The sequence below is a fragment of the Taeniopygia guttata genome, chromosome 24 (genome assembly GCF_048771995.1).
Source record: "Taeniopygia guttata chromosome 24, bTaeGut7.mat, whole genome shotgun sequence".
NCBI lineage: Eukaryota > Metazoa > Chordata > Aves > Passeriformes > Estrildidae > Taeniopygia > Taeniopygia guttata.
This window is the reverse complement of record NC_133049.1, coordinates 4449923-4462201: the sequence shown is the minus strand read 5'-3', so window position 1 is coordinate 4462201 and position 12279 is coordinate 4449923. Positions and strand designations below refer to the sequence as shown.

At 48.1% G+C, this 12279-nt stretch overlaps 1 protein-coding gene across 1 annotated transcript in view; it reads left to right on the top strand.

Annotated features, from left to right (window-relative positions):
* UBASH3B (ubiquitin associated and SH3 domain containing B) overlaps positions 1 to 12279 on the top strand; it is a 75083-nt gene that overhangs the window by 51211 nt on the left and 11593 nt on the right. The window contains exons 3-9 of the mRNA XM_041720873.2: positions 107 to 293; positions 716 to 914; positions 4079 to 4248; positions 5134 to 5342; positions 8004 to 8139; positions 8792 to 8912; positions 10478 to 10600. Of these exons, the coding sequence (XP_041576807.1) occupies positions 107 to 293; positions 716 to 914; positions 4079 to 4248; positions 5134 to 5342; positions 8004 to 8139; positions 8792 to 8912; positions 10478 to 10600 (1145 nt within the window). The remainder of the gene's footprint in view (positions 1 to 106; positions 294 to 715; positions 915 to 4078; positions 4249 to 5133; positions 5343 to 8003; positions 8140 to 8791; positions 8913 to 10477; positions 10601 to 12279) is intronic.

The window sequence follows — 12279 nt, the reverse complement described above, 5'->3', positions numbered from 1 at the left end:
AGGTCACGAGTTTTCACACTTTTATATTTAGTCCATTTTCACACTGGGTTACACCTGGGGGAAGAAAACTCTTCTTCTCTCGACTGAAGGGTTCTTCTGGCTGCAGGCTCTTCTCCCACGTGGGTGACCCGTTCCTGGATGACACCCTGCCCCGGGAGTACGTGCTGTACCTGCGCCCCACCGGGCCCCTGGCGCAGAAGCTCTCGGAGTTCTGGCAGCAGTCGAAGCAGATCTGTGGCAAGAACAAAGCTCACAACATCTTCCCCCACATCACCCTGTGCCAGTTCTTCATGGTAAAGCACAGCTCCTCTCCCCTCTCTCCTCTCGCCGTTCCTTGCCAGGCTCAGCCTGGAGACTTCACCCTGGTTTGTGGGGGGAGATGTGGGGGGATTTTGCCAATGCCTGGGCTGCTGGAGGAGGTAATTGGTTTTTTAAGCTGTTGTTTTCAGGGAAGAGCAGCACAGAAGAATTGAGTTCTCATCTCTCCAGTGATCCTTAGCGTGAGAATGGGTGGGGGGGGCTTGGGGAGGTCACTTGGGGATAGCTGATCCTGCTTTGAGGACAAGGGAGGGGCCGAGGATCTCTAAACACGGATTTTTTATTTTCTTTCCCCACGCCCCTGTGCTTTTTCTCACTGCATGAGGGAAAGGTAGACCACTGTCAGCCACCCACATCCTTTCCTTTCCTGAGCTTGCCTGTCCTGCTTCCTTGGCAGTGCGAGGACAGCAAGGTGGATGCTCTGACAGAAGCCCTGCAGGCCACAGTGATGCGCTGGAAATGCAAATTCCCCACCCCGCTGCCCCTGGAGCTCTACACCTCCTCCAACTTCATCGGGCTCTTCGTCAAGGAGGAAAGCGCCGAGGTGCTCAAGAAGTTCGCTGCAGACTTCGCTGCAGAGGCGGCTTCCAAAGCAGGTGAGGGCTGTGCTGAGCTGCCAGCCTGGGCATTGCCAGGAAAAACAAAATTGGTGTCAGAAGAGCCCAGCCTGGGCATTGCCAGAGAAAACAAAATTTGGTGTCAGGAGAGCTCAGCCTGGGCATTGCCAGAGAAAACAAAATTTGGTGTCAGGAGAGCCCAGCCTGGGCATTGCCAGAAAACCAAAGTTTGGTGTCAGAAGACCCCAGCTTGGGTGCTGACAGAAAACCAAAACTTTGATGCCAGGAGAGCCCAGTTTAGGCACTGTCAGAAAAACCAAAACTTTGATGCCATGAAGGAGCAAAGCAGCTGCCAGATCTCACAGTTTGGGCCTTTTCAGAACCCCAAAGCTCTGATGCCACCAAGAAGCAAAGCTCAAAACCAAAATACCTGATTTTTAAGTGAAAACTCAAACCCCACAGCAGTGCTTTGGCTTCTCAGCTGGGAGCTCTCTCCCCCTGAGCTCGCAGCGCTGGTTCTGGGAGGGAAGCTGACATTTGGTGGTTCTTTACCCTTTCACAGAGCTGCTCTGAGCTGTTTCCTGCCCCGCTCGCCGCCTCCAGCCACCACCACAGAACTTTCCCCGGCCATTTCAAGGCCGTGGTTGTTTTCTCACTGCATTTCTGAGCTGTGAAAAGGGCTCTGGGAGAAGACCCCAAGTGCCCTTCCCAACCTCAGAGCTCAAAGGGCTGTGTCCGTGATCCTCTCCTGCTTCTGGATGGGGAATAACCAGAATTTCATCCTCTCCACTGCTGAACAACCTCTCTGAGTGTCCTCCAGGCACCTCCAAACTGGGAAGTCACAGCACCCACAGCACCATGGTCCCACCCTGCAGCACTGCAGGGCTCAGCTTGGCCTACCCGCAGCACAACTTCAGTCCTTCCCAGTCCCAGCCTTATCCTGGAGCTTAAATGCATCCAAATGCAGCAAATTCTGCATTCCTGGGGTGCTCCCATGCTGGGCAGGCACCCCCCAGCCCTGCAGGGATGTTCTGAGTCTGTCCCTGCTCCAGAACCTCTGGAATTGGCTCCTTCCACCTGACCTGGAACTTCTCTTTAGAAGAGGGAGGGAATTTGATCTTTAAAAAGGTGGTTTTGGAAGGCAGATATTGGGTGGGTCCAAGGACACTGCAGCCATGTGAGAGTGGGATCAGTGTTTCCCTCCAGCACAGCCAAAAATGCCAAATATTTTTTTTTTTTTATCCAAACAAATCCCCACTGACCCAGAATAAAGAAGCCTTGGTGGCTTCCAACAATCTTCTGCCCCTGAGACGGTTCCAATTCAGGCCAAATTGGGGTTTTTTAGGGGAAGGCAATTGCTGCATTGCAGCCACAGCTTGGTCAGGTTATCACCTTAAAGTCTCTGGGGTTTTTTCAGAGATCTTGAACATATTTTTTATTGCTGATGAAAAACAACAACAAAAAAAAAGATGGATGAGCTTGCAAAGCTACCCCTGGCTGGCACTTGGAGCCAAGTCTCTGAATAGCTGCAATTGTGACTGAATAATCAGTCAAATCTAATTGCAATTTTTGGTTGAATAAGCAAGAATAAATTACGTGCAAACAATGTATCCTATGATTTCCACATCTACTGGAAGAGCCCAAATATTTTCACCTGGAATCATCTCCTGATGCAGATTCTTTTTTTCTGCGGGATCATTTTGAATCATCATTATGCTTCCACATTTTGGGACTACCTCAACCTCAGTAGCTAAACTGTCCAGGGAAAAGATTTAATCAACTTGCACAAACCTGCAAATTCCATGGATTTGTAATTTAGTGCAACAGAAAGAACAATGGAGGGAGAGTAAAAATCATGATTTTTAACCTGCTTATTTTGTAAAGATCTTCATGAAAGCCTCCTGGATTTTCCTGGAAAAAATCTCTTTTTTCTTTTTTTTTTTTTTTTTTTTTTTTTTTTTTTTTTTTTTGGCAGGAGATCCTGCGTGTCCAGAATTGCAATAAGGATTGTCACAGCCCCATTGTTTGGCAGTTTGGCTGAACCAGACCCCAAATCTCTGATCATTTGAACTGGGGTGCAATGTTAAACACCTCATGTGGATGCTGACAGTGCTCAGAGAAAGTCAAATCAACTTCCCCAGGCATTGCCCTGGGGGGAGCTTTGAGAAAGCTCAGAGAAAGAATTAAAATCATCTTTAATCTTTGCAGCTGGTGTTTTGAAGGTGTTGTTTACTTGTAAGATGATTACAAGAAGGGTGCTGTTCCTAATTAGCCAATGAGCTGAGGGGTGTTATTGAGGACCCATCAGGTCCAGCTTTCCCAGGACAGTTTATAAAAAATGTGATGTCTAAGAAACTTTGCTGTTGCCTCCTGGGAAGATCTTGGAGCCTGTTTGGCTTTATTCAGCTGTCCCTAAGACAATAGCAACAACCACCCACTCCCAGATTTCCAGCTGAACTCCATCTTGGCCCACTGGAGCATCTTTGCCAGTGCAGCTCTGTTGTGTGGGTATTCTCAGTTCAGTCAGAGAGAAAAAGAGAAAGATTTCAGCCTGGGAAAAGTCCGAGAGGAATGTAAACAATCGATTATCTTGTTTGTTCATATTGTTTATAGATATGTTCTACCACACTGACCTAAGAACAGTGCGCCAATCAGGTGAAATGGTTTTACTTTAAGACCAAAGGAATTAATGTTCATGATGTTCTCTATAAAACAGAGAGGTGCTTTTTAATAAATGCTCATTTTGCCTTCTGAATATGAATCATTTTGCCCATCCTTGGCTCAGCAGCATCAGGGCTGGAGATCACAGCCACTAACCGGGCAGGAAGGGTTCTCAACCCTGCTCTCCCCATTGCAGAATTAATGTTCACGATGGTCTCTATAAAAGAGAGAGGTGCTTTTGAATAACTGCTCATTTTGCCTTCTGAATACGAGTCATTTTGCCCATCCTTGGCTCAGCAGCATCAGGGCTGGAGGTCACAGCCACTAACCGGGCAGGAAGGGTTCTCAACCCTGCTCTCCCCATTGCAGAATTAATGTTCATGATGTTCTCTATAAAAGAGAGAGGTGCTTTTGAATAAATACTCATTTTGCCTTCTGAATACGAGTCATTTCACCCGTCCGTAGCTCAGCAGCATCAGGGCTGGAGGTCACAGCCACTAACCGGGCAGGAAGGGTTCTCAACCCTGCTCTCCCCGTTGCAGATGTGCACGTGGAGCCCCACAAGAAGCAGCTCCACGTCACCCTGGCTTACCACTTCCAGAGCAGCCACCTGCCCACGCTGGAGAAGCTGGCCCAGAGCATCGACGTCAAGCTGGGCTGCGACTGGGTGGCCGCGATCTTCTCCCGCGACATTCGCTTCGTCAACCACGAGGTAAACCCCTGGGGCTCGTCTCACCCCAGAAATCCGCCCAGAAAAATCACCCCTCTGTTACAGAATTTCTGAGAGACAGAGGTCATGGTTTATGTTTGGAATGAGGTTTGAGCTCCCCAGTCAGACCAGGCCTGAGGAGAGGTCTTGATGGGGCCTCAAAGCCTTTGATGCAGTGAGAATTCAGTTCAGGCACAGTCAGAAATTATGTTAACTACAAAGTAATCAGCTATCCGAGCATGAATTAGAGTAGAGCTGCAGTGTGAAAAGTTTGACCACCTTAAGGAAAAGGTAAACAATGTTAGCTTGCCAATCAGAGTGCCTTTGTTTTTTAAACTGTGTAGAAGCTTATATAAACTACCATCTTATCTCGAATAAAGGGAGATCGTTTGATTAACCACATTGGTTCAGACCTGCGTTTGTCCTGTCCAGCTTCCCGTTTTTCTGAGATTCCCTGGCTTTTCCCCTCTGCTGAAGGTCCCTTTGCATTTGTGATTTGTGGCAGCAGCTCTTTGGCCACAGAGAGAAACACAACTTTGCCAGGCATCATTCTGGGAAAAGGCTGTGAGAAGATGAGAGAAAAGAATGAGAAACCATTCGTACCTTCACTTGCTGATTATTGCTGCTGTTGTGAACTTGTGCAATGTGTTACGGAGATTTGTTTACCAAAGGCTGGTTTCTTAATTAGCCAGCGGTGATGGTGTTTTAACTAAAGGACCAATCAATTCCACCTGTAGTGAGCTAGGGTATCAAAAAGAGCAGTGGGTTTTTTAATAAAGATTATTATTCAGCCTTCTGTGATACTTGCAGTCTACACTGATTATTACCCAGCTAGGAGTCTGTTTGATGTGATACCATTAACAACATTTTGTGCTTTTTCTCCCCCAGACTCTGCAAGTGATCTACCCCTACACCCCCCAGAACGACGACGAGCTGGAGCTGGTCCCAGGGGACTTCATTTTCATGTCCCCAGTGGAGCAAAGCAGCACGAGTGAGGGTTGGATTTATGGCATTTCCCTTGCCACTGGCTGCTCGGGGCTGCTGCCCGAAAACTACATCACCAAGGCGGATGAATGTGGGACCTGGGTGTTCCATGGGTAGGTGAAGCTGCTCCTCCCCTTTCCTTGGCTGCAAAAAGGGGCTCAGTGATGTCTTGGGAGGCTGCCTGGGACAGAGGCTGGACAGAGTTAAAGGAATAAAGCAGGGATTTATTAAAAGGCTTTTAAAGGACACACACTGAGCCCAGCCAGGGCTACACCCAAGATGGACCCCGAGTCACAAGTTTACACACTTTTATAAGTTTTGCTCCATTTCCATATTGGGTTAATTGTCAATTCCAGCTCCAGGTGATGCAGTCCCACCCTCCCAGGTTGCTCCCCTCCATTCCCTGCTGTTTGCATTTTTGGGGCTGAAGCTGCAGCGGTGTCCTTGGTTCTGGGGCTGGAAAAGGATTGTTCTGAGTGCCTGAGCTGTGAGCAGAGCTGCTGACACTTTATCTGGAGTTCAGAGTTATAAATGCAGCACAGAAGGTGGGAAATACAAAAGCTCAAACTGAAGGCAGCAGCAGCAGCTGGGATTTCACCTGGGGCAGTGAGGAGGGATGCTGAGAAGGGCACTGAGGGGAAGGAGCTGGCACACAGAGCCTCATCTCCTCAGCCAAGGAGCAGCAGATGCTCTCCCCTAGCGTGGGGTTAGAGGACAAGGTGATTTTTGCAGCTGAGCTGGTGCAGCAGCTCTTTGTGAGCTGCAGGCTGGCTGCTGGGTGATGGAGCTGGAGCAGATGGCTGCTGGAGGCACTGCTGTGCAGGCACCTCTGCCTGCGACCAGCAAGGTGTAAATTTGAGAGTTAATTTGGGAAGAGACACACCTTCTGTGCATCATTCCCTGCTGAAAAGGACTTTGGGTCAGGAACATTCCTTAGGATATTTAGCGAGGTTTTTGTTGGCTTCAGTGAGAATGCAGCCCTCATCTTTTCAATAAGCTTATGCCTCTTGATTTTAGTGGGAATTCATTTGACAGAAAGCTGGTCCTGAAATCACTCATTTACCCCTCATTTTTCCCTGCCAGAGCAGGGGAGACAAGGAGATGGAACCAGGGTTTTTGGGGAAAAGCTCCCAAACAATGACCTGTGCTTAGGGAATGACTAAGCTGGAGCAGCCTCAGCAGTTTGTGTTTTCCAGCAGCACTGGGGACAGGCTGGTGGCTCTTCTCCAGGCACAATGAGAGTTTGCCTCTGCCTCATCACCATTCCCAGCAAATCCTGCCATCTATAAATAGATGGTGAAGCGTTTGTGGCCTTTATTAAAATGTTTAGAGAGAAATTGTGTGGTAGCTCCTGGAGGCAAAGGGAAGTGGAGTAAGCAAAAAATACTTGGAATTCTCCAGACCAGTGTCCTTAAAAGATGTCATATGGGCAAGGCAGGAAAGGGATTAAATGGGAAGAAGAGCTGACAACTGGGAGAAATTCACTTTGTACAGAAATCGAGGTGGGTTCTAAGTGAGAGCTGAGATTCTGTTCACATTGAGATTCTGTTCACACGGAGATATTCAAGTTCTGGGGTCACTGAGGATGGATCAGTGCTGACTCCAATGCTCCACCTGCATCTGGGCAACGAGAGGAACAATTCCTCAGGGCAGGGCCAGCCCCTGCTGGGAACTCAGGAATAATCCAGTGCCATCCTTGCACCCTAATTCCACCAGATAATAGATCAGGATCAACATCCTTGTGGGTTTTTTCCTCCTTTAAATCACATAAATCACACAGGTGACCTATTTTTGTCCTGCTGGCAGAGTCACTTGGGGCTGTTTTACCAGCTCTAAAACCCCTCTGAGATTTTATCCTAACTGCTGCTATCAGAAGCAGCTCCTGATGTATTTAAGGCACTGAAAAGTGCCAGCTCTGGCAACTCTTTCTGTCAGAGTAAATGACCACATCCATTACCTGATAATGTTCTTTTTTTTTTTTTAATGACTAAGCAGAGGTAACTGAGTCAGCAGAGGGTCGAGGCAGCTTCTGTAATTGCCTGTCACATTTTAGTCCCCAGGGTTTTGGTGAAAGTCCTTGAATATCTGGGAATAAGAGCTTTATTCAGGGGGAACATCATTAGGCAAGGCCCTCCAGGGAGACTGGGGTCTGTTAAATCCCTTTGGCTGCCCTGAACAGGAAGCACTGGGGGGGAATAAATTCCCAGGCAGGTGGGAAGGGGAATAGGCAGCACTGAAAACTGCAGGAACAGCAGGGCTGAGTCCCTGCCAGGGAAGGTAGAAGCTGTTTTGGGCACAGAAACCCTGAAAAAATGCCCAGGGAGAGGCCCCAGGTTTCTGCTGAAGCCACAGCTTGTGCGAGAAAGGTGAGTGCAGACTCCCTGTAGCCATTAATTCCCAAATTTGGGAGCACAAGTCCATGGTCAGTGGCATGGACAGGTCCCCAGGTGATGTTAGTGAGCATCCCGTGGTCATCAGGAAGGTCCTGGCACTTTCCACGAGGCTATTCCAGGGTGGAGAGAGCCTCCCAGGCCAAAATTTGGGAATTGTTCTGTGAATTGTTTCTAAGGGAACGGCCCATGGAGATGGAATTGGTCTCCTCACGTGTGTGCATCACCTGGCAAGGTGCTCTCAGGGCAGCACTAAAACCCAAATAATAATGAAATAACATCCCAACAGCAATTACCACCGGCTCCTGAAGGCTACAGAAACATCCTGAGAGCAGCCTGAGCACAAAGAGCATTCCAAACACAACATTTTTCTATTTTTGCCAGGTCCTACTCCATCCTGAACACCACAGCTTGCCCATCCCTTCAAGCCTTTGCTGATGGAGCTCTGGAGAGAAGGCAGCAGGAAGAGCAAGGGCCAGGGGATGCTGGGCCACTCACCATCATCTGCCAGAACGTGCAGGTGGGAAATTATTATTATCACAGACAGAAATTATTAGGACAAACTTCCAGTGAATGGATTTTTCCCAAAAAATTTATCTTTTCACTCCCTGCAGCAAAAGTTACAGAGTTTTTTGGATGACACAACCCCATCCCCAGACTGCCTCTTCAGCTGGGCTGGCAGGACACCATCCTCTGTCTCTGGGGGCTCTGTCCAGGGGGGTTCCTGACCCCTGCCAGGGTCCCAGACCTGCCAGGGCAGCCAGAGGGAAGCTCTGAATTCCCACAGAATAAAGCAGGAATTTATTAAAAGGCTTTTAAAGGACACACATTGGGCTATACAGGAGCCTGGCTGTGGCTACACCCAAGATGGACCCCGAGTTTTCACATTTTTATAAGTTTTGCTCCATTTCCATATCGGGTTAATTGTCCAATTCCAGCTCCAGGTGATGCAGTCCCACCCTCCCAGGTTGCTCCCCTCCATTCCCTGCTGTTTGCATTTTTGGGGCTGAAGCTGCAGCGGTGTCCTTGGTTCTGGGCTGGAAAAGGATTGTTCTGAGTGCCTGAGCTGTGAGCAGAGCTGCTGACACTTTATCTGGAGTTCAGAGTTGTAAATGCAGCACAGAAGGTGGGAAATACAAACGCTCAAACTGAAGGCATCAATTCCCTTGCAGCCCCTGAGGATCAGCAGCCAGCCGGGCCCTCGGAAGCGCTGCCTGTTCGTCTGCAGGCACGGCGAGAGGATGGACGTGGTTTTTGGCAAGTACTGGCTGTCCCAGTGCTTCGATGCCAAAGGTGAGCCCAGGGCTGGTGCACAGAGGTGAAACCTTACAAATGAAAGGCCTTATAATGTTTCAAACCTGTTTTTATTGCAGCATGCACGTTTTTTATGCATTCTTAAAAAACTCTTCAGTTTACACTTCACTCATTGGTCAGGAAAGACAAAGTGCTTGTTGGAATAGGCAGCTGCAGGTTTCTCTTATTTATCTGTTATTTATCTCTTATTTATCCTTCTTTCTTTCTTGGTTTCTATGTCAGCAGCCTTGGTAGAGAGTTCTTTCAGGGGTAAATGTGGATCCTCGTCTCAAACTTCTCTCTGGCTCACAGAGGTCACTGTAAAACCTCTTCCACATTATAAAGTCAGGCCTTGCTATTTCAGCTGCAGGAACAGGTAGCCTGTTCATTTCCCATGGAAAAGAGCCATGACAATGGGTTTTACATGACAATCTGTTCTTGGAAAAAGGCACTTTGCATCTGTGAAAACTAAGAAATCTATCCCATGAGAATCCACAAAATAAAAATGCAAACACCTGTGTGAAGAGTCTGGGCACAAACACACACAGGCACCTTCTAACCAATGGACTGAGTGGCAAGGAAGTCACCAACCAATTAGAATAAAACATAACATGGAAAACTGGATTAAAATTAGGCTGTAACATTAAAGTGGAGCCTTTGCTGCTGCAACTTTGAAGTGTTCTGCCCGTTGTTATTCACTGTTGTTGTTATATGGGAGTATCCCAGGATTTCATGGAGGAAGAAGTGGCCACTGCCTGGTGGGAACTGTGGATTTTAACATAAAATGATGATTTTTGTGCAGCCAGCAGCAGCAAAATTTCCTCACATCTAGGGAGGAAATGCTCCATTTGGCAATATTTGGGAAAATATTGCAGCAGTGATTACACATCACCAAAGGGAAAATGCAGTCATGATGTTGGTGGTCAGTGTTCAGTGAAAACATTTGCTGCCATCAAGAAAGTATTTTGCACTGCTGGCTCTCATGAAATGGAGCCATTCACTTGTAAAATGAAAATAACACTGCTCAGAGTGGTTTTTGGGGCATAAATTGCTGTTTTCAAGCCAGTATTATACTCAGGTTTCAGACTAGTGAACAGATTATAACTTCAGGCTGTGTTGGCCATTGAACTGATCAGAAATCCGTGCTAAAACACAAATTCTTCTATTCAAAAAGACCAATACCTTGTAGTGAAAGGATGATTTCACAACTGCCTTCTTTCTAAACTATGGCTGAAGAGCTCTGACATGGGGTAGAAATTACTTTCCCTTGGGGAAATCGGTCCTTAAAAAAAATATTCGAACCTTAGCAACATTCTGGGCTGATTTTAAGCTGGTGAGAGGTGTTTAATTTAATTTTGTGAGATTCCTGGTGGGTTTACATGGAGGGAAAATAAACTACTCACGAGCCAAGCCTAGACAGGACCTGCAAAGGAGAGCTGAGGTGGTGGGAGAGGGGAAAATCAGGGTGGAAAGGGGAAAATTGGGGGTGGGAGAGGGGAAAATCAGGTGTAACATTCCTGCCTCCATTTGGGGGAATAATTCCAGCTTGGCACCTCTCCCTGCAGGCAGGTACATGCGCAGTAACCTGAACATGCCTCACAATTTACCTCAGAGGAGTGGTGGTTTCAGGGATTATGAGAAGGATGCTCCCATCACCGTGCTGGGCTGCACCCAGGCGAGGCTCGTGGGTAAGTGCTGCTCAGCAGGCAAAGGATTGGGGATTTTGGGGGGGATTTTTGGAAGGAATTGTTCCCCGTGAGTGTGGCACAGGTTGTCCATCCATGGAAGTGTCCAAAGGCAGGTTGGACAGGGTTTGGAGCAACCAGGTGTCCCTGCCCATGGGATTTTTGGGTTTTTCCAACCCAAAGAATTCCACGATTCCATGAATATCTTGCCCAGGAAGCTTCACTATCTTCCTCCCTCACACCCCATCAGAGAAAGGAAAGGTGCAGGGCAGGAAAAAATGGATTGGATGCCCTGAGCTAATGGGATTTAAATTTGCAAGGAGCTTTGCAAAGTTCCTTCACCTTTCTCAGCGATTTCCCTCTTCCAAAGGAAACCTCATCTCCTTCAGCTGCTGCAGCTGAGGGAAAGGCAAAGCAGAGATGTGGGACATGGGGGAAATCAGAGCCATCAAAGGATGGGTGCACTGGGAAGATTTTGTTATAATCCACGTTGTGGAGAAGTGCAGCAGTGTGGCTGTCACCTCATGCAAAATCTGCTTTTTTCACCCAGTTTGCCACACCAATATCCTTTCATCAGCCTGCCTGGCTTTATATTGTCACAAATCATTTCCTGTGCTCTGCCACCCTCCCCATCCTCATCCCTGCCTTCAGAGACTGTTGGTTTGTGCACAGACAGAAAATCCAAGGTCACTTTCCTGTGGCACTCAGGGGACAAGGACACGCTTTGGTAATGGCAGTAAAGGGGTCCAAGGACACACAGTTTGTGACATTAAAGGGGTCCAAGGACACTTTGCTGGTGGCATTGAGGGGGTCTGAGGACACATTTTGTGTGCCATTAAAAGGTTCCAAGGACACATTTTGGTGGTGGCATTGAGGGGGCCTGAGGACACACTTTGCTGGTGCCATTAGAAGGTTCCAAGGTCACATTTTGCTGGTGACATTGACAGGGTCTGAGGACACATTTTGTGTGCCATTAAAAGGTTCCAAGGTCACATTTTGCTGGTGACATTGACAGGGTCTGAGGACACATTTTGTGTGCCATTAAAAGGTTCCAAGGTCACATTTTGCTGGTGGCATTGAGGGGGTCTGAGGACACATTTTGCTGTGGCATTAAAAGGGTCTGAGGACACACTTTGCTGGTGCAATAAGAAGGTTCCAAGGTCACATTTTGTTGGTGACATTGACAGGGTCTGAGGACACATTTTGTGTGCTATTAGAAGGTTCCAAGGTCACATTTTGCTGGTGACACTGAGGGGGTCTGAGGACACATTTTGCTGTGGCATTAAAAGGGTCTGAGGACACACTTTGCTGGTGACACTGAGGGGGTCTGAGGACACATTTTGCGTGGCATTCAAGGGTCCAAGGACACGGCTGCAGCTCTGGTGGCACCGTGTGACCTCCACAAAACTCCCGTGATGTCCCAAGGCCTGTGCAGAGCAGCTCCTGTGACAGAGGCTGGCAGATGTCCCTCTCCTCAGTGTCCCCACTTCTCTCAACACATTTCCAGGCCAGCCTGCCCTGGTGACAGCCACTGTCAGGGGAATGTCCCCTCCGTGCTGCCACTCCTTTGCTCTTTGAACAGGAGGAGAATGTGGCTGCTGCTCACTGCAAGCCTGAGCAGATGCTGCTCTCCTTTGGTTCTGTTGGAACTGCAGGAATATTTAACATCCCTGATATGGGAA